Genomic DNA, 22,719 nt, shown 5'->3' on the forward strand with positions numbered 1-22,719 from the left:
TACTTAATAAAATCCAAGAAGGCACAGGAAGGGCAAAATTTCCAATGCACCACATACCTATTTGCTCATGAGAAGAAACAATAGCAGCAAAATAAACAATGCCAAAAAGCAGTGATGTTTTTTGTCCAGTCTTAGAGAAAACTAACAAAAAGCTGAGCAGAAGCTTGATCTGCTCTTTAGCCCCCATTAGCAACAGACTCTTCCTGAGACTGCAAAATATTTTATGCTAGTAGGCACGCGTGCTGCAGGTTACTTCATTAGTTTTGCACAATATGAAGGGCACATTAATGTCCTTGATATTGGTTAAAAATTAACTGAATTATTTGCTGGACATCTAGAAATAAACTAACAGTAGAAGCGATGTAACTTCTGTTAGATCTGCCACATTGATGCACATTAGGAAGCACAATATCTGCTAAATTAATATGTCATGGATGTCAGAAGTGGTAACCAGAACGAAAACAAAATACTTATGGTCTTTCAAAACCCTATGCCGGGAGGCCGTAGGGGAGTACAAGATAACATTTTTATATTGGAGAAGTACATTTGCTTTGAAGCGGCATAAAAAAAATAAATCTGGCACTTCTGACATCAGATTAACAGAGCTAGCTGGTGCGAATGTGCAAAACTGAAGGTCATATACTTGGTATCAAATCACTTTTGGTACCCAACAGCTCCTCGCCTGTTCCTGTTAAAGCAGACGCAAACACACTAATCTAACTAGTGCTGGAAGACTAACAGTGGAATTCTAGGGAAAGCCCCACTGAATAAACGACAGTAGGATTCTAAGTAGATTTTAGGATCATGGTGTTAGACAGCAATCCTAAGCAGGTCTACTTAAAATCCTACTCAGCTTTATTCAGTGGGTCTTATTTCTAGGTAAGTGTTCTTAAAGATTAGCATATAAACTCGTGTATAAGCTGACCCGTGTATAAGCCGAGGCACCTAATTTTACTGCCCAAACCTGGGAAAACTTATTGACTCGGGTATAAGCCGAGAGTGGGAAGCTGGGAGGCAGAGGGAGCTCCTTATTTGGGCAGTGACATCAGGGGGAGTCACTGACCAAATAAGGAGCTCCCTCTGCCTGCTGGCTAGCTGGGCTTTGTCAAACCCAGCTGGTAGGCAGAGGGAGTTCCTTATTTGGGCAGTGACTCCCTCTGATGTCACTGCCCAAATAAGGAGCTCCCTCTGCGGGTTTGAGGAAGCCCAGCCAGGCAGGGTGCCTCAGGGTTCCCCCTTCACCCTCAACAAGCAGCTTCCCAGTGGCAGGGAGATTGTCCCGCCCCATCCCCAGCCTCCTTGTGATGTATAGAAAATGGTGACTCGCGTATAAGCTGAGGGGGCTTTTCTCAGCCTTTAAACAGGGCTGAAAAACTCGGCTTATAAGCGGGTATATACGGTAAGAACTTTAAATTATGGCTAACATCCAGCCATAAGTATCGATTAAAAAAAACTTTTGCAGAAGAATACAATATACCAGGTTTTGGAGTTAAAGCAAGAAACTTCTGCTAACTAAAAAATATAACAAAGATTTCTCCATTTAGGGCCTTCTACTTGTCATAGCCTAAAGGTGACACTAAATACAAGGAAAATCTATTAAAATGTTTGAACTAATCAGAATGTGTGCATTAACTCTACAGCATATACAGCAATATTATGTGCCATTATATTTCTAAAACTTATTTGAAAAGCCTGGATACAAATTTTTGACGGACAACAAAAAGTATAGTAACCAACAACCAAAAATTTACTCACTCTTCCACAAGTGCACACAGTATATGAATAGGATAAAAAGCTTGCATTTTGTTAATTATCAATGTTATTTTTCACTTTGTAAAATAGATGAAAGTTTGTACTGTAGTCAATGTCTCAAACTAATGGCGTTTAAGATAGAAGTGCTTAGCTAGACAAATCACTCTTGACCATGGACAATTAGTGATGAACTTAAAAAGCGAAAGTAAAATAAATTTTATAATGAATGAACACATAATCAAATCAAAATGGATGCTATGAGATGACTTACATATATAAGAGGTGCGAAGTTTTTTCACAGACTCTGAATATAAGCTAGAAAGGCCACATATACAAGAAGCCACAGCCAGCATGCCTTTATGAAGCAATGAGAAAGGAAAAAGACACCAAGTTTGGACACAAAAATCTGCTGCACATTTTGAACACCATGGCTGCATTCACTTATTTTATACTGTACACATGATGAGAACAAGCCAAACTCCCAGACTCCCACTCTCCCTCTGATACATGGCAGAGACTGAATACTTCCTAATTTTGCTGTCCTGTCACAGCTGGCTTGTGGCAGCAAGGCAAGAGATGTTCAGAGATGTTCAGCAGGTGTCAGTGGCAGAATGGGCCTTCCTAGTCTGACTCTTTGACCACTATATCACTATACACTATACCACAAGTTATTACAACATCCATATTTGACAATGTGAAAGGAAAACTGTGGTTTCTCCTTTGGCCTAAAACGAGGATTCTAAAAATACAGTTACACTCTTGGTTCAGGTTTTTGATTTGAAGCCACAGTGCATAGTTCAATCTTATTCAACCGTCAAGTTTTGAACCAGGAAATGTTCCAGTTTCCAGCCATGTATGAAAGGGAGAGAAAGAAAAACATCCTGGACCATTCTTATCAATTGAACCTGTTAGTGTGCTAAGGATGTCTGAAAGTGGCCCATATTTTTGTCTAGAACATAATTCACCAAAAGACAAATGAAAATAGAACTTCAGATGTCTAAATTCACGCATGCCAGAATTTGCACACTGTGACAGAGCTCAATAGCTGACTTACATTATTTTAAGATTTGTACAAAGCTTTCCAGTAATACTGACAAGAAGTCAGTGACACAGCAATCCCAAAGAGTTCCTTTGGGGGGGGGGGAGGGGGAGGTTTGACATTCCCTCTATGACCCCTCCTTCCTAACCCATGCTTTGATTGCTATTTCAATGTTTTGTATTGATTTTAATTCAGTTGTTAACTGATTTAATGGGTGTTCAGGGGGATGACTTCAAAGGTTTTAAAATGTGATTTTATTACTGGTATGTATGCTTTAAATTGTTAGCCACCTTGTTTATTTATTATGAATCTATCTGAGTCACCAGCAATTAAACTTCTAAAATGCAGTTATCTGAGCTGGATCCTGTGGTTTTCCAAAGCGGTTTCAAGATGGCACCCAGGTGATGAGCTGTATAAATGCTGAGTTCTCTGACTTTTATTTATTAAGCTATTTTAAATTTTAGTTACTTGCATTGCAAGATTCCTCCTCACACCATCTAATAAGGACTAACAAGGATTTTGTGGAGGGGAAACAATCAAACCAGCTCATTTGATGTTTATAGTTTTACAGCTGAATTGCTCTATTTAGGAGGGGAGAGCTTTTGTCCCAGAGTTGTTTGCAGCAAACTTGATCCATTGTTTTCCCTCCAGTTGCTTTGCTTGTGGATTCAGTTTGGAGTGAGACTTGTTTGGGCTTATGGTAGAAAACTAAGAAACCATTTAAAATGGGAATTAGAAGATACACTAGAAAACAAGCTGTAACTGGTTCCCTGGTGCACATCTCCCCATTTGTGTTATATTTATTCACCCCTGCAAACAACTACGGGACACTGTGCAACAAGGACTGTTGTATAAAGCTGCCTGTTCGTATCCACTTCCTCCTTTCAAAATTTCAAGCTTTAATTCCCACTTGCCCCTCACTCCCTCCAATACTGCTGAATGTGTGCAACTGCACTTGTTTGTCGGTATGTGCCCCAATAAATTAAATGCCTTATGCTGAGAAATGTGTCCAAAAAGGTGAGGGGGCAAATGAGTAAGAATGCGAAGTAGCTAGTTTTAAAAAAAGATACCTTGGTAGTAAAAAGTTACATGGGTGAAGTACCATAAATTTAGCATGCAGGAAAGCAAAAAAGAAAATCTCAGATTAAGAAATGAGCAGACGACATTTCTATCCAGGCCAATCTATCCAGAGCCAATAATGTAGTACAAGTTTTTAGTGAGAAAATTGGATGCAGATTGCTAAACAGCAACAAAGGGTGAAAGATCACGGGAGATAATGAGGAATGAACAAGAATAGCCAGTCGGCACACATGCTTATAAACAAGTAAACTGATTGTAGAGCGGTACAAATTTCGCAGGTGGATAGTGTGGTGCTTGAATCTTACCTCCTGACGGTTGTCTGCTTTTACGTGGAGATCGAGGTTCCCTCCTATATGGATCATTAGAACCATACAGCTCAACGGTGCCTAGGTTCAACAGCGTTGTCTTTTGTAGGTAATCGACCATTGCAATGCCATTACAGTTGCCAAAAACCACTCTGAAAAAACATTGGTTGGGAAGAATACAATTCCAGTGAAGACTGCTGGCCCAAATATATTCTTATATTAATAACTGGCCTCCGCAGAACTTTTAAAAATAGTTATATAATAAGTCTGCAACATAATCATAAGAACACAAATTGAACTCACATATATATTCTGAAATTACAGCTAATTACAGCTGACCTTTCCTGATCTTAGCTTTCACAATTATTCTTATTTCCACAATCCTCGCCTTATGTTTTATAGCCTAACTTTACAGGGCCTAATACCGTGGTGGCGAACCTTTGGCACTCCAGATGTTATGGACTACAATTCCCATCAGCCCCTGCCAGCATGGCCAATTGCAGGGACTGATGGGAATTGTAGTCCATAACATCTGGAGTGCCAAAGGTTTGCCACCACTGGCCTAATATATCATCCAGCTTTCAGTTCTAGGACTGCCTCAATCAGTCTTTATGCCCACCACACTGTCATCGCCTATTACATCTGCCGTTTCTTTCTCACTCTCGTTTTCACCTTTGGCAACTGACTGCTTGCTTCCTTGTGTGTGCAGCTCATTCCCAGTCCCTCCTCTGCATTCTCAGAGTACCCAGTCACATGTTTTGTGTTTTGGAAAAGCCTAAGCAGAGTTACACCCTTCAAAACTCATGACTTCCTACCTAAGATATACAGATATTGCTGTGACTGAAAACAGAGTTCTCAGCAAAGACTAAAATGCAGTGGAACAAAAGGCTAAACACATGATTTAGCAACGTTCTGACTAACTGTGTGTAAGGCCTTTATAGTAGCTATTTACCATACTGGGTACAAATGTCACATCCAAACAACATAGATCCAGTAACTGAATAACTGAATAACACTCATATGCAACATCTGCCAAAAGGGCAATAGTTTTTAGAAAGATACAATGCAATATAGAATATACTTACAAGCCATAGGCAGAGTTGATCGCCAGGCTAGTTATCTGCTGAGGTGGTTCTCCACACACCCACACTAATTGGATAACCAGTTCAACCTGATAGCCTGGAGACTCTTTCAGGGAAGAGTTTTTAACTCTGAAATATAAATGCAACATATGCTTATTACTGTTTACATATGCAATATATGCAGTATAACAATTTCAGCCTTGCATTCATACTGGTGATCATTTGGTGAAATGTAAGGTTTCATTAAGACAAGAAAGAGGTAAAACTTTCTATTTGTCAGTCCAGCTGTGAACTTTAGTTGTCTACTTCAGAAGAGGATTGATGAGACTTTTGGGGACCAAACAGACATTATTATTTTTGTTCTTATTTACTTATATATTATATTTATATGCTGCCCTTCCCCTTACAGGCTCAGGGCAGCTTCCATCATATACAATACAACAATACAGTCAGTTTAAAATTTAAAATCAGTAACTCCTGAATCTAAAACAGATGGCAACTAAAATCTCAGTGTGATAGTAGCGGGTAGGGAATAGAGGCAAGGGAGGCCAAAAATTGGTGGAAATCATTGATTACCCCATTGCTACCTCAACCATGAGCCCTGGCAGAACATTCTGTCTTACAGGACCTGCAAAATTGAATCTTACAGGACCTGCAAAATTGAAGTGCCAGGGTGTCATCAGACAGACTGCTGCACCAAGCAGATTGAGGCCAATTGGATCTCTTGTGAGCCAAGGATCACCAGTAGGTCGCTGTTTGTTGGTCGCAGGGCTCTTTGGCGGACATATTGGGAGAGGCAATCCCGTAGACATGGCATCTGACTGTTAAAGGGTAAATTATGCATGCATAAAGCTTCAGCTTCAAAGCAGAAGGCGTGGCACAGAAAAAAAGTGATTTAATCTTTTAATTCCCACTCAGTTTTGTTAGTCAAAAGCAGGTTATTCACAGCAATAGAAGTTTTCAAGAAAAATGGTGTGTCCTTTTAAAATCCTTTTCCTTGAAAACTGCAAATAGTTTGGTAAGCACAATTTTGATAAGCAAAACCAAGTAAGCATTGAAAGACTAAAATCCCGCAGTAACTACACATTTTTTATACCAACTCCGCAGGGTAGGCCAGTATGTCATCACCAAATACTGACAAGTTATACAGTTGTAAAGCATCTAATGGTATCTACAGTTTGGAAAAAATCACTGGATTGATGCTTGTGTAATTTCTTTTTATTTTGTACCCATTTTTTAACAATTTATTTACCTTGTTATATGTACCAGCAGAATGCCAGGCTCCTACTTACTGTCCCAATGAAGTATTATCAGAAAGCATGATCGGCACTGCAAAAAACAGTTCAAATAGCCTATAAAAGCATCTTCAGAAGTGGACCATTCAAATACTTACTTTAAACATGGGACATTATCCCGAAGCCCATCAGATGAGCTGCTGCTAGTGGATGGGTGAGACTGTGGAACAATGGATTGAGGATTGGGACCTGTGCCTGGAGTAGGCAATGGCGGCACTTGGTCAGGGTCTGGAGATTCTATATAGTTTATTTCATACAAGAGTCGTACTTCAAGCATCTGCAAGTAACAAGGAAGTGGGGGGGGGGAAATCACACTGAATCCTTGAATACCTGATAACCACAAAACATGGCGACATGCCAAGGAGATGCAAACAATGTCCTTTTTGAAAGTGTATCACAATTAACATAAGTAAACGTAGAAGAAAACTATATTCTATGCATTAAAATATAGTACAGTGGCTTGGAGATAACAGTTATCGCAGTTATTAAGTATTCAGAAGCATAAATTGATTGGAATAACTCTACCTGCCTGGCCAGAAGCTTCATCATCTATGAGAACTTTCCTTTTATTCTGGCGAACTGAACTACTGGAGGATTTGAAGATGGCTACTTAGAGATGCTACCAATATTCTTCACAGTTTTACAGCTAAGGGGGAAACTTCAAGACGCCGTGCAGGAATCTTCAAACTTGTGAGAAACATTAGGCCTATAGTGTGTCATTAATAACTCTCTCTCTCTCTCTCTCATTTGTATTAAGCCACCACCAGTTTATCAACAGACACCGCCTTCACACTGATATAACAGCATCAGGCAGACTCCACAAAGAAACACAGAGCTGGGTATTATTGAAGGCATATATAACAGATCAGCAAATATATACAGTCAAACCAATACTAGAAATTCTGAGGCCAGCCAAGCCTAAGAAGCATGGACTGTATATATAGAGACACAAGGCAATGAACTAACTGGTATATGCAAATACTTCAAGTATAAAGTCAATAGATAAGTCATATACCATTCAGAAAGATATATTGTGATTATATTGTAAGTTATTACTTACAATATAATCACAATATATCTTTATGAAAGGTGTATGACTTATCTATTGACTTTATACTTGAAGTATTTGCATATACCAGTTAGTTCATTGACTTGTGTCTCTATACATACAGTCCATGCTTCTTAGGCTTGGCTGGCCTCAAATTTCTATTATTGAAGGCATACAACTCTAAACCCACGAAGTATCGCTCCCCAGGGTTTCATGCACAAATTAAAACTGTAGGGGAGATAATCTGAGCCCTGTGAAACACTACATGAAAAATCCCACAGGCATGATTAGAACTGGTCTCAACACGACTTGGGGTCCAATTCATGATTTTAAAATTATTCTAGAGCACATCCTTCGATACCTACTTCTACCCTCAAATGTCTCAACAGCATCCACTGCATCCAAAACTGTCAATAAATATAACTATATCCAGCACAGTTCTTGTCCACATTCATATACATATCAACTAAAGTCACCATGCTGTTTCTGTGCCACAGTTCAGCTTGATTCAAACTAGTCTAGAGGAGCTGCAGTTAATTCACATTTCTATTTACCTTGCTCAGTCTGTTGTGTTTGCAGATGCAGTGTGTACTTTTAATTTTCTTATTGAACATCTTTTCATTTTTAATGTGGTCAGAATAAAGTTTGTGACCTACATTAAGTCCCTCATTCATTCCATACATACTATGAGCACAAACAGTGTTCAATTAAGTGTGTCGGTCCCCTCAGGGGTGAGTGTAAAAGGACAAGGGGATGCAAACATGGAGATAAGCCTTTAATCAGTGAAGCACAGGAGACCTTAACCCAAACCCTCAGGTAGAATGATCCCCTAAACAGTTGTTTGACGGTGATATAGAAAATAAAAGAGTGGAGGAAAAGAGGTTTGGCTGTACTGCAGACCCAGAAATAACTTCCTCCCTGCCACACCATGCACAAGTGTATGTCTGCAAGCCCTGTTTTCTCACTCTGTGAATTAGTCACAGATGCTGAAGAAATGTCCACACAGGGTCATGTAGTAGTGCTGCCCTACTGCAGAAACTTGACATGACAGAAACAGACCCACAGCAAAACAGTGCCCAAACTCTCATCTATCTCAGAAGATCCAGAAGGATTTGATATTTTTTATTATCAAATGGTACTCAAAGGTATGGACAGGTTTATGCTTCCCTGTTATGGCCATTGCCAAACAGTGCAATTAAGGTGGCCTCAGTTCCAAATACTGACTGGAATGAGATCACAAAATACATATTCCTCAAGACTTAATAGAGGTGCCTTTTACTCTATATGGTTTACTAACCAAGAAACACAGAACAAAACTGATTTTTTTTACTACTTGAAGAAAGTCTTCTTAAAAATATGTCAAAAGAAGCTTCAAAGAGGTGCTGCTGTTTCTACAGTGATTGTTTAAGTCAAGAAAAATATAACTTGCTCAACACACTTTCAAATTAAAAGTTTAATAAGAATCTGGACCTCAGATCAAAATTATATTTGTTATAAAGAAGCCTCATTGATATCAATGGTTCTTACCAAGTAAAGCATACATCAGATTGCAGTCTATAAAATTCAACTGTCTATAACTGGAGAAGTCTTATAGGCATGTAAGTTTTCTTAAGAGAGGAAGCAATAACCACCCACTGATCACCAAACCTCCTGAAATTTGGTTCCTGGTAATCAATAAAATTTCAGGAACAGCTCAGGAGACAAAGCTGGTGCATGCAAAGGGAGGAGACATCAGAAATCACTGCTCCCTCTTAGGAAAACTTTAAGTGCCCCTACATCATTGGAATGTGTGGTTAGATAATGGCTATTGTCTTTAACCAACTGTGAAGAGGTTGTTTCAGTTACAGTATCAGGCAGATTCACACTAGCTTGCCAAGGACCTTTGATCTCCAGATAGGAAGCCTAAATGCTTTGAACAAATTACACAAAGGAAGCTAGTGGCCAAATGGTTGTAGATCAGAGAGGTTGATTTACAGGGGGCCCAGGAAACAGAGTTTACCTGAGAACCAAGGGGAGAGGAAAAAAAGGATTCTGATCCAGGCCCGGCAGGAGAAAGCAACTCCTGATCCCAGGTCTGCAATGAAAACCATGCTTGGAACGATGCTGCAGCTGAGAATCTATGTATTAGAACATTTTCTTATTTTCTGTTTTTCAATAAAATCTTTGGAAAACTCAGCGGTTTTTGAGTATCTGGAAAAAAGAACCCAGGATTTATACGACAGGCGTGGACCCCCACATCCCTGGTCTTGTGACATGGTGGCAGCATGGTCCTGTGACACCAACATATTAAATATAAAGTAAAGTACCACTTACTGGAATAACTTCTGTTGTAATTTCTTGTTTACTGAATCTGTAAACAATCACATGTGCAGAAACTCCTGCTATGCACAGCATCCTACTTTCTGCACACCATGAAATGATCTGAATGGCATATGGGTCTTCATCTACGATGTCTGTGCTTGGTCTGTCATCCTTATTTCGTGACTTTTCAAAGACTTTAGATGTTTTTAACTTGTATAGAACTTGAAGTGTTACTATAAACAAGCAAAAATTAATGAACCAATATGCAGTATTAATCAAGTAGTTCAAGCAATACTGAATGAATATTACACATGATGTACCCTCCTAACCATACTAGAATCCACAGAGTGCCATGCATAAAAAGTACTTCTAAACAAAAGTCCAGGCTTCAATGATTCTTCTCACTCCTCACCTGCATGCTTTTTGCACAACATAATTTATTTAATGTATTGTCGAAGACTTTCACGGCCGGAATCACTGGGGTGCTGTGTGGTTTCCGGGCTGTATGGCTGTGTTCTAGCTGCATTCTCTCCTGACATTTCACCTGCATCTGTGGCTGGCATCTTTCAGATCCTCTGCAGATGCCAGCCACAGATGCAGGCAAAACGTCAGGAGAGAATGCTGCTAGAACACGGCCATACAGCCCGGAAACCACACAGCACCCCATAATTTATTTATTTACATTATTTATATCCAATTCTCCAAAAGGTCTCCTTTACCCCTCAGGGTAATGGACTCCATTAGGAAGAGAGTGAACAAAGCTCTAGTGCACCTGTAGAACACTCTGCACATAACTGTCTAGATCCTGCTCACCTTACATTTTCAGATGCAATCCAGAGGGTCACATACACATGGGAATTTTTCATCCTCTCCTTGTGAAGTGTGTGTGGGGTGAGGTGGGGACTTTTTTTTTTAGTGTTCATTCAGAAAATGAACAATAATGTCCAGAAATGTCATGTGTTCTTTATGGTTTTGACCTCTGATTATATCAAAATGGCTATCTGCTATTTTACAATTTTAATGCTTTCCTCTTTGTAGCTTTCTTTTTGCCTTGCATATATATATATATACTAAAATGTGTGTGGGTGGGGGAGGGTTGCTCCAATTCAACTAAAATGGGTGGTTCTTAATCCTAATAATGGGAAAATTTCTAACTTAAATCCCATTATTTTGAACAGGTGTCAATACAGCTAACTTTAGTTGGATTAAGTCAAGCAGAAAGATGATTCAGTAATACCCATAACATAGTAAGTTCATACCAGCACATATGCTTAGAAAGTGTTTTCCACAAGAACTTACAAAACTTGGCAGAATACTTACTTGCAGAAGCATCCCAAAACTTGATTGACCCATCCGCATGCCTATGAAACAGGAAAGTTTTAAAAGCTATTCTTAGAAATAGAGAGCCTCAAATTAAGAGTTAATTACATTAAATCAACATATATGTGGCTCATTTGTTTGTTTGAAAGCTTCTTGGAAACTTCAACAGGTCCAAAAATGCAGCTGCCAGGGTTGTATCAGGGGCTGGATAAAGGAACTTTATCAGCCTGTGCTGAAGATAACATTGGGCCACATGTTTTCAGGTGCTTAACGTATTTGAAAGACTGCCATCTCCCGTACTGTTTAACTTGCCAAGTAAGATCTGCTTCCCAAAACGTACTGTTTAACTTGCCAAGTAAGATCTGCTTCCCAAAACGTAAGCTACAGAGGTGGGGTGGGTAGAAACTACAGACAGGGTGTGTTCAGTGGTAGTATCTCATCTTTGGAATACAATCCCCCTTGAGGCTTGCTTTGGGTCGGCCTTAAGGTTTTCTAGGCACCAGATCGAAACTTCGCTTTTCACTCCATCTTTTAAGTATGGGTCTTTATCTCTGGAATTGTTTCAGTGTCAACTTTTAACATGAAGAGTGTTTTATGGGTATGTTTTTTGGCTGCACAGATTTTTTCCTGTGCTTTTGTGTTCTGGTTGTTTAAAGGCTTGTTTTAACAGATAGTGAATTTTATTTTTATGACTTTAGGGTACTGTTTTTGCTTATGAGTTGTCTTGAGCAGGTCTCTAGAGAGACAGAAAATAAATTCTCTAAATAAAACAAAAACTCAAGGAGGTCTTGCATGATGCAGTGAGCTCTGGAAGGATGCAAAGTCTTTATGCGCACTATGAATGCAATGACGTTTCATATCCACTAGAAATTCATGTTGTGGCTGCCAATGCTTTATTTTCCCCATTAAGAGACTGTGACACCCTCTCACTTACATAGGATTAAAATGGTCACACCTGAGATCTTAGTTAAGCTGCATTCTAAAGATCGTCCTTTGCCATGGTGATTTCTTTCCCTCTCTAAACTGTGTACTAGATCAAAATATGTTTACTTTGTTTCACAGTACTAAATGAGAGCAATGAACCAGCTGTATATATTTGTATATATAAATGAGCCAGCTGTATATATTTCCAGGAGGGACTATGGCTCAGTGGTAGGGTATCTGCTTGACATGCTGATGCCCCAGGTTCAAACCCAACATTTTCAGTTAAAAATTATTCATTCATTTATTTATTGAAGTCTGGTTCAAGGATCACTACCACTTCAATATCTTCAGAAATCCTCTCTGAGTGAATTGATTATTCTTTGATGGGCAACTGTTTAAAACTGGCAATTTTTAACCACCCACCCACCTCCCAAGTCGGCAGCTTTCAGTATAAATCATTCTGCTAATGGATGAACACTTCCGGCACCTGATAAAACAAGCCCCAATTCATGAAAAAGCTTATGTTGGAATAATTGTTTTAGTCTTCAAGATGCCACGGGACTCCTGTTTTGTTTTGCTGCTGCAGGCTAACATCAGTAACACATCTGGAATTATTTTCAGGAATCTATGAATATAAACAATGACTGTTCAACACTTTAGGTTCAATTTCATTGTTTCTCAACTGTTCATATTAAATTAAATTTGATTGTGGCTTGCGTAGACTATACTATTAAGAACATAAGAACATAAGAACAAGCCAGCTGGATCAGACCAGAGTCCATCTAGTCCAGCTCTCTGCTACTCGCAGTGGCCCACCAGGTGCCTTTGGGAGTTCACATGTAGGATGTGAAAGCAATGGCCTTCTGCGGCTGTTGCTCCCGAGCACCTGGACTGTTAAGGCATTTGCAATCTCAGATCAAAGAGGATCAAGATTGGTAGCCATAAATTGACTTCTCCTCCATAAATCTGTCCAAGCCCCTTTTAAAGCTATCCAGGTTAGTGGCCATCACCACCTCCTGTGGCAGCATATTCCAAACACCAATCACACGTTGCGTGAAGAAGTGTTTCCTTTTATTAGTTCTAATTCTTCCCCCCAGCATTTTCAATGAATGCCCCCTGGTTCCTAGTATTAGTAGAGAAAGAGAGAAAAAATTTCTCTAGTCAACAATTTCTCTACCCCATACATAATTTTATAGCCTTCAATCATTATCCCCCCCCTCAGGCGTCATCTCTCTCCAAACTAAAAAAGAGTCCTGTAAACATGCTAAACAGCTCTTTTCCTCATAAGGAAGGTGCTCCAGTCCCCTCAATCATCCTCAAGGTTGCCCTTCTCTGCACTTTTCTATATCTTCAATATCCTTTTTTTGAGATGTGGTGACCAGAACTGAACACAAAGTACTTCCTAAGTTGGCTGGTCGCATCTCATGGCTTTCGAGAAGTATAAAGGGCATGACAATCTTTTGCAGTTTTATTATCAATTCCTTTCCTGATTATCCCCAGCATAGAGTTTGCTCTTTTTTCACAGCTGCCACTACATGATGAGCTTGACATTCCCATGTGAACTATTATCAGATTAAGGCAGCCCAAATCCCTTTCCTGGTCTGTGACTGATAGCACTGACCCTGTAGCTACGATGTTATGTGAAGTTTTGGATTTTTTTTGCCCCTATGTGCATCACCTTTGCATTTTGCCTTACATTGAACTGCATTCTGCCATTTCTTAGCCCACTCACCCTAATTTCATCAAAGGGTCCGCTTGGAGCTCCTCGCAATCCTTTGTGGTTCTCACCACCCTACATAATTTGGTTATCATCTGCAGAGTCCTCTGGCCCACCACAGCTACCCACCCCTACTTCTACAGGTCATTTATGAATAGGTTAAAGAGCACTGGTCCCAACTGACCGGATCGCTTGGGGGACACCACTCCCCACATCTCTCCATTGTGAGAATTTCCCATTTACACCCACTCTTTGCTTCCTGTTTTCTCAACCAGTTTTTTAATCCATAGGAGGACTTCCCCTCTTATTCCTTCATTGCTGAGGTTTTCTCAATAGTCTCTGGTGAGGAACTTTGTCAAAAGCTCTTTTGGAAATCCAAGTAGAACCAATGTCCACTGGTTCCCCCTTATCCACATGCCTATTTACATCCCCTCAAAGAACTCTAGCAAGTAAGTTTGTAAGGAACTAGGATTTGCCCTTCTGCAAAAGCCATGCTGACTCTTTCTCAGCATGGTTTTGCTTTTCTACATGTTTTATAATTTTTATCTTTAATGACAGTAGATTCTACTAATTTACCATTAGGAACAGATGTCAAACTGACTGGCCTGTATAATTTCCGGATTCCCCTAGATCCTTTTCTTAAAGATTGGTGTGACATTGGCCATCTTTCCAGTCTTCAGGGATGGAGCCTGATTTCAAGGATAGAGTTGCATAGTTAAAGTAGAGAGAGAAGATCAGCAATTTCATGCTTGGAAAGCTCTTTAAGAACTCTTGGGTTGAATGCAATCTGGGCCAGGGGATTTGGTAGCATTTATAGTTTATCAATGGCTGCCAAGAACTTCTTCCTTTGTCTACCACTATCTTTGTTAGTTCCTTTCGTGGTTAAGCCTCCTAAGAAGCTTGGTATTCAGGTGCAGGAATTTTTTCCTCACCTCCTCTTGGGTGAAGACAGATGCAAAGAATTCATTCAGCTTTTCTGCAATCTCCCTGTCATCTTTTAGCACACCCTTTGTTCCTTTGTCATCTAACGGGCCTAGCGCTTCCCTTGCTGGCTTCCTGCTTTTGATGTACTTGAAGAACTGTTTGTTGCTGGTTTTGATGTTCACAGCCATGCGTTCCTCATAATCCTTTTTTGCCTCCCTTACAGCTAACTTGCTTCTCTTTTGCCACCATTTGTGTTCTCTCTGGTATTCTCTCTGGTATTAATTCAAATTTACATTGTGTAGGATAAAGATTTCAAAAGACACACGTTTTAGTTGATTGCACTTCATTGTCATACGAGGCATCTGATTTCTTTTTTGTTACTCTAATATTAAGCCGAATTAAAAAGTGATAAAAATGATTTCTAGAAGTCAAAGCTCAGCTTAAAGTAGTCAGTGCTGTAAGAGTGATCATCACTATTCAGTTAATCATATCATAAACTTTACACCAAATGTAGTTTACACTGAAGTGCCTTGTGGCACATTAAAGGCTAAGGAACGTATTATGGCATGAGCCTTCATAAGCCAAAACCCCCTCCATGGGATGCATCCAGTGAAGGGTGGTTGTTCGTGAAAGCTTATACCACAATATAGTCTTTAAAATGATACAAAGCTGTGTGGCTGCACTCAGACTTCCATAGTTAGTTAAAAATCTGAAGAACTTCAGCGTTTGTCTGGTAGATGCCTGCATCTGTTTTTTTTCTTCTTTCCTTCTTGTGAGAAAGAGTATGCAGGAATTATGAGTTAAGAATAATCCAAGTTGCCTGTGACATATGAATGTAGGTGTACTTTAACTGAAGTTAGTTTCCTCAGCAAGCCAAGATGACATCCAGGTTTAGGATTCCACTTAGCAGAAGGAAAAAAGTTCAGTTTGTCACCCACATTCATACAGCCCTTCAGAATTAGTCTTAAATCACCATCCCTTTTCATCATGCTCCAAGCAAGAAATAACAGAAGGAGATATAAAGAAAAGGTCTGTGCATATTTTTATCTCACAGTGGGTCAACGGGGTATTTTGAACCTTTGTTGGACTGTTGCATCAAAACAACAGGGCTCCCCTTTTGTGAAATATACTTTCTAACTCACCTTGTTTGCAAACTACATGACATTACCTCTCATGTTCAGAATGCTTGCAGAACTATTGTAAATGCTTGGAACATTATTTATAGAACAGATAATAAAGATGAAAATACAGAAAATTTAAAATTCTATTTGGTTTATAAATATGTAGACGATTTCCCCAAATTTGCTCTGTTCAAAGAGGCCATATAAACCAATAAACCATAAATACTTGAGTATAAGTTGACTCGAATATAAGTCGAGGCACCTAATTTTACCACAAAAAACTGGGAAACTTATTGATTCGAGTATAAGTCTAGGGTGGGAAATGCAGCAGCTACTGGTGAATTTCAAAAATAAAATAGACACCAATAAAATTCATGAAGGTATGTCACTGGTTGTAAGAAAAGTTGACTAAAAGCAATCTTCATGACCAGAGGACGAACAGGATGAAGGCAAGAAGGGAGACTGCCTGGCTGCTTCATGCCAAAGACTATGAATACCCACAAGGCCTCCCTCAAAAATGGCTCACTACAATTTTAAAAATGTAATTAAGCAAAGGGGCAGCTCTTTTCAAAGAGGAAGCAGAATACTGTTTTGCTTAGCACCACCTGCTGTGCCAGACAGTGTGTACCGGCTTTTGTTATCCTTGCATGTTCAGGGACATCAGTTCAGTTCAGTAACCTTTATTAGGCATTTTGTTCAGGGACATATTTTATTCAAAGATAAGATTTAGCCATTAGGAAGATCTACAGTGTCTCTCTGTCTCCTACCACACTTGCTAAATAGCACAGAGGGTATTTCTGTCCTTAGAACTGTAAGACCCTTTCTTTTCAGCTTTAATTTGTACTGCTTTATAGAAAGGAATTTGCACAAAAACTCATCTTGACCTGATTTACTAGTAACAAATCTTGACTTGCATTTTGCAGTCTTTAAATGCTACAAGTGCAATGGAATCTCTCTCCAAGAGGATCCTGTGCCTGTCAGAACACAAATTTCAAGGGCACAGAGTAATACCTAACACGGCATTCAGAGCCAATGGAGCCACTCTAATTGCAAAGACTGTGGCTTTATCAAAGCTGGAGGATTTACAAGCCTAGCTTTACATAAAAACACAAAATGGAATAGTGAATTTAATACTCAAACTTGGATGCAGGCAAAATGCTTCTGCCGCAGCTCCTTTCTCGGCCATCTTGGAATTACTGTATATACTCGAGTATAAGCAGAGGGAGCCTTTTCAGCATTAAAAATGTGCTGAAAAAGTCGACATACTCGAGTATATATGGTAAACCAATAAACATAAAGTTCCAAGTCAATTATACAACAGTTAACTCAATAAATTAGAACACCTGTTAACCTTAGAGCTCTTACTATTTAAAGCCTTGTTGCTACTTACCCAGTAATAATGATCTCTGGGTAGCTCTGTGCAGCCAAACCCCAGTTTCCACCATTGATAGGCCACTCCTAAATAAATAAACCAATAGTTTAAACTTAATGTCACTTAACATAATTAGTAAGTAGTAAGAATTTTAATTCCTCTTAGTACCTTTTTACTATAACCTTGACGTTTCTGTCGAGCCCCAACTGAATAAAGTGCTGGAATAAGATCCACTGGACAATCAGCAAAGTATTCACAGCAGGTGACTGGAGATTCATGAATACTCAAGGGATAGGGATTCTCAAATATAGGATATCTTTAATGAAAGGGGGTAAAAATTAGGTTAGAACTGAAGGAATTCAAGTTTTGTAACAAAATGCAAGTGATATTTTGCACGGTCAGCAAGGAATAAAGCTGTAAATATGTACAATGCACTAGTGAAAAAATCGTTTATGGTTTTTATACAACTTTCTTGGAATGTAAGAGTTAAGAACATAAAAATGTCATTTTATTAGCCATGTTCAAGTCAACTAATCTGCAGAGGATAGCCAATGCATACTGTACAAATACATTTAAAAGGAGCAGCAGTGGCGTAGGAGGTTAAGAGCTCGTGTATCTAATCTGGAGGAACCGGGTTTGATTCCCAGCTCTGCCACCTATGGAGGCTTATCTAGGAAATTCAGATTCCCACACACACCAGCTGGGTGAACTTGGGCTAGTCACAGCTTCTCAGAGCGCTCTCAGCCCCACCCACCTCACAGGGTGTTTGTTGTGAGGGGGAAAGGGCAAGGAGATTGTAAGCCCCTTTGAGTCTCCTGGAGGACAGAAAGGGGGGATATAATACAAACTCTTCTTCTTCTTCAAAAAAAAACCTTCAGTGTTAATATAGTTAATGCATTCCACAAAAAATTCATTTAATAACAATGCAATCCTACAAGCACTTTCCTGGAAGTAAACCCCACTGAACAAATATGAATAGAGTTTTGAGCAGGATTATCCTCTAAAATGCTAGAGAACAGCTGTGTGTGCTGTCATTAATGTGGCTCTCTGCTAATGAATGGCAGCTATATATATATAATTTAGTTCATTGAAGCAGGATAAAAGTATACCAGCTATATAATCTGCGTAGGATGGAGTGCAAACAGCAGAAGATAAAAGCAAAAGCGTGAAGGGAGAAATGGTTTCACAAATGTATATCCATTTGGCTAACCAGCTATTACAAAACTTATAACAATAGATTATATTATTTAGCTGTATGGTTACAAAGCTCCACCGGGTTGGTTCACACATATATGTGCATAATGTGTGATGCTTTGTTTTATGTACACTTGATTGGAATGTGCACCACAGTATGCAATATCAAGTTGCTACGGACATCAATTCAATGCTGTTCACTCCAGAAAAAGAACAACAAAAAATTGAAGATACTCTTCACTGGTCAAGTAAGTCAGTATCAAAATAGAATACAATAGAAAATTTAGAGGTTTTGAAAACCACATTTGTCAAACTATAACTATTGCAGAAGTTATTGAAAAGAGACCCCTCCATGAAATCCCATTATGCTCTCAATACTTACCCATTTTGTGCAAGATCAATAAGTACTAAATCTTTTTCTAGAAGGACAACCACAGCATATGGCTCTTGGAAATCTAAAAAAAAAAAGAGAGAGAATGTATTTATTAAGTTGCTTTTACTACATATAAATCCACTACTTTGGAATTTGAATTTTGAACTTGGAATTTTATGAGAGAAGTCAATTAAGCATTTAAGTATTCAAACTGTGGTAGCAAAGACATTATTTTAGATTTAGTTGATCACACCAAATGTTGGAAGACTCAGAAAAAAAAATCAGTACCCGATAACGCCTATTTAATTGATTACTTATATAGAAAGCTCCAAAATTACTTATGAGAAAAGGCTACTAAATACTTTGATTATGGTATTACCAGAGATCTACAGATAACAGCCTTTTTATTGCCAGTATGCATCAGTGAAACCTATGATTTCTTTTACATTTAACAGTCTGATCTGATTAAGGCTAATGCACACATCACTAAATCCATGTGACAGATATGTGGTCTGTTAACAGATGTGCACCTGGAGTTTCATGCTGAGGGCTGATTTGGATCAGGACAATAGCATAAAGAATGAAAAAATTCAAACTTTTGTTCCTCTGTACTATTTTGACCTCAGCAGGAAGCTATTTGTCCCGTTACACACAGCTTGTTCATTTTAAACAAGTTCCCCAGTGGGGAAAACAAGGCTCCTAAGAACTGATTCAGGACCTGAAAACAGTGCGGAAGGAGTTTTACACCCCGTTCCACTGTGCGCCATGAACCCAACACCAGCAGGCCTGGGAATGAAGTTTCCAGCATGCAACTTCAGGCACATGTCTTCTCCAAAGCCCGTGTGACAGTCACATGAACTTCAGCTTTAGTCTCCTCTCAGGACTGAGAGGAGGCTTCCATGGTGCTTTCTGTCAAGAACAACTCCCACACTAATTCTTTTTCTCTTTTTAATATACAGTCTGAAAACACTTGTGAAATTCCCAAAACAACTTATTGATTTACGATGTCAGCTTTCAACTGATACTAGCTAAATTTGTCTGATACTCCCCCCCCAACAAAAAACATGAGAATCAGAACAGCCAATAAGCTCACACCACTTCTTCCTCTATTCCTGTCTCATGTGGATTTCCTTTACCATCTTCTAGCTGCAACAACACTGTTTACATGAACCAAGCAATTATGGTTACCACTAGCCTCCAAAATTATGGTTTGTAAATCTGTCTTAAACTATGTAAGCTAATTAGAGTTCATATTATAGTGACTGATGAAGGATACACAAAGGTCAGCATATAAAATATTTATTATTTTATAACCCATCTTTTTTGCGGAGACTCAATCATACAGCATAAAACATCCATTGAACAATGCCATATGACTGGGTTTCAAAAAGCATTTTAATAACTATCTACTTAAGGCAAGATATACACCAACAACACAGAAGTGGAAGACAATGAGTAAAAGCAAGATGACTATCTCCAGTAATAATTGAAATAGACTAGCCGACGGGATTGCTCCCTTACAAAGGTGCTTTCTTTGACTGTTCCATTCTACTACCATCACAATCTCTTTACAAAAGTGCCCTCTGGAACACTTCTATTTTGCACATTCTGTGAAATGATAAGTGGGGGAATCGTACTCCCCTGACAGGCCACTCCACAAACTGCGAGCCACCACAGTGAAGGCATTTGAATGGAAAGTTGCCAATTGCACCCTCAAAATAATTTGCTCAGATGAGTAAAGATGTCATGGCTCAGCACAGGAGGTGAGGCTGTCCTGCAAGTATGCGAGTTCAAGGCTGTCAAGGGTTTTTTAGATGATAACCAGTCCCTTGAACTGAACCTGGTAACCAATTGGTAGCCAATGGTTTGAGGGTAAAATATGGATTCAGTCCAGGATTTAGGATCATAAAGTAAGCTGTAAAACATGGAACATCTTTGTCCTGACATTCCCTTCTCACACACAAATAACCTCACCCACTTAACCCTGTTCCAACAATGAGACCATCATCAATCTAAACAGCTTTTCAATAAGCCCCTGTAACAAGCAAAGAAAGTGCACAGAATCCCATGACATGCTTCAGATCCCTAAAACTGTCTGGGCTGCACATCCAGACTGGGCCAAGGTTTGACAAAAAAGGTCACAGAATTCCACAACAGCAACACCAAGAAACCAATACAAATAACTCAAAAAGATATAAAGAATCCTCTCAGAACCTACCATTAGGGTATGGAGTTTCACAGAGGGTTAGAAAATCAACTATTGAATAATCCATTTCTAAAACAGCAGTACTCTTTCCATGCATGACTGTTAAACAAGGTCTTCTTCCTACAGTGTCATATGACAAGCCACCTGACAAAATAATGAAAGGTTCTCTGGAAAGAAAAATAAAAGTAAATAAATAGTTAGAATTGATTTTTAATTTGCTGTGTTACATTTACTGTCAAACTACTTGAGAGAACAGACCAAACCTTCCTTTAGCCTTGGACGCCACCTTGGAATCCCACATAAAGAAAGGAAATGCCCGTGTGGCATGGGTTCTGTGGAAACAGTATCTCATATGCTGTTGGATTGTCCCTTTTATGAGATAGGTAGGAAGAAGCACATAATCCCCTTCCTGCATGGAAGTGAAGGCATTACAGATAAACAGAAGGTTATATATCTTTTAAACAGCCACAACTACGAGCTGTTGGAAGCGGTGGCTAAATTTTTAAATGGTGTTATTTTAACTCGTCAGAAATTGTAAAGTTGTAAAGGCTGTTATTATCTTGCTAAGCTAATCTTAAACAATCTATATGCCATTAAAGGTATTCGAAATCGAAAACAGACCAAACAGTAGCACTAATTTATGAATTGACATGATCAATCAGAAACTTGCTATTTTCAAGGCCTTGTTCAGATGAAGGAGTTGCACAAGTTTAACCAGTGGATTGCACAATTAAAATATATCAATATTGTGTTTATCTACAGAATTATTGCACAAAAGCAAAATTAATGTCTGCCTCATTACAAATTCGGAAAGTCACTTGAACCTTTAATACTAGTATGGATTTAGCATATATAATTTAGAGAGTCTATCTAAATATGCAGATGTGAAGCCCTCCTAAGAAATTTTGCTAATGGATTGCACTATTGTGACGCAGCCTAATGATATAACATTTCAAAAGTGAAACAGATTTTTCTCTATCATGACAGATCAACCACTTAGCCATGGAACCACAGGGGTTCCTGGTATCACATAACATTTTCATTTCCCCTGTTCTTCTGTCCAGGCTGCAGCAGGGGCTGTGCTGGCATCCTGCTTGGACACCAGCATTGCCGGGTGGGGGGGGGGGATTCTCAGGGGAGGAGCTGACTTTAGTTGGTTCCCTTCTAGAATTGAGGGCTGGGAGCATGATGTCGTAGCCCTTGCTTTTATGCTGCCCTTTTGGTGGCATAAATCCTATTAGCACCATGGGGCTTCCTAGCGACTGGGAGGCTTTTTTGCATTTTAAGCCTCCCCACACCACCGGGAAGACTCCGTGGGAATGGCAGGATGGCATGGCCATGGCCAGCCGACTTGTTGGATATGACTATAATTGTGTAAAACTGTTGAAATTATTTAACATTATGATGAATATTTTAAAAGCAGAGACAGTCAAGGCTGATGGGGTGTGGGGGACAACAGAATTTCAAGGTCTACGTCAGCCCTGGAATAATGTGGGGATAAAAATGTTAGTTTATGTCTTTGGGGGGGTGGGGGGTTAGAAATATTTTGAAGTATTTTTTTAATCAGTTAAACAGTTTTTGAAAGAGACTTATGTCTCACTTCATTCAGCGGGGCTTATTCCCAGGTGGTTTGGGTCAAATCTGTATCCATTGTATGCTGCGTTTC

General features: G+C 39.2%; 1 protein-coding gene across 2 annotated transcripts in view; it reads right to left on the reverse strand.

The window, feature by feature from the left end:
• Positions 1 to 22,719, reverse strand: part of STXBP5 (syntaxin binding protein 5) — a 148,675-nt gene that overhangs the window by 45,081 nt on the left and 80,875 nt on the right. For both annotated transcript variants that reach the window (XM_048489122.1, XM_048489132.1), the window contains exons 10-18: positions 21,066 to 21,220; positions 18,857 to 18,929; positions 17,449 to 17,596; positions 17,299 to 17,366; positions 11,223 to 11,263; positions 9,915 to 10,135; positions 6,652 to 6,830; positions 5,262 to 5,387; positions 4,177 to 4,328 (exon numbers count right to left, since the gene is read on the reverse strand). In XM_048489122.1, coding sequence (XP_048345079.1) covers positions 4,177 to 4,328; positions 5,262 to 5,387; positions 6,652 to 6,830; positions 9,915 to 10,135; positions 11,223 to 11,263; positions 17,299 to 17,366; positions 17,449 to 17,596; positions 18,857 to 18,929; positions 21,066 to 21,220 — 1,163 coding nt within the window. The remainder of the gene's footprint in view (positions 1 to 4,176; positions 4,329 to 5,261; positions 5,388 to 6,651; positions 6,831 to 9,914; positions 10,136 to 11,222; positions 11,264 to 17,298; positions 17,367 to 17,448; positions 17,597 to 18,856; positions 18,930 to 21,065; positions 21,221 to 22,719) is intronic.

This window comes from Sphaerodactylus townsendi, linkage group LG01, assembly GCF_021028975.2.
Source record: "Sphaerodactylus townsendi isolate TG3544 linkage group LG01, MPM_Stown_v2.3, whole genome shotgun sequence".
NCBI lineage: Eukaryota > Metazoa > Chordata > Lepidosauria > Squamata > Sphaerodactylidae > Sphaerodactylus > Sphaerodactylus townsendi.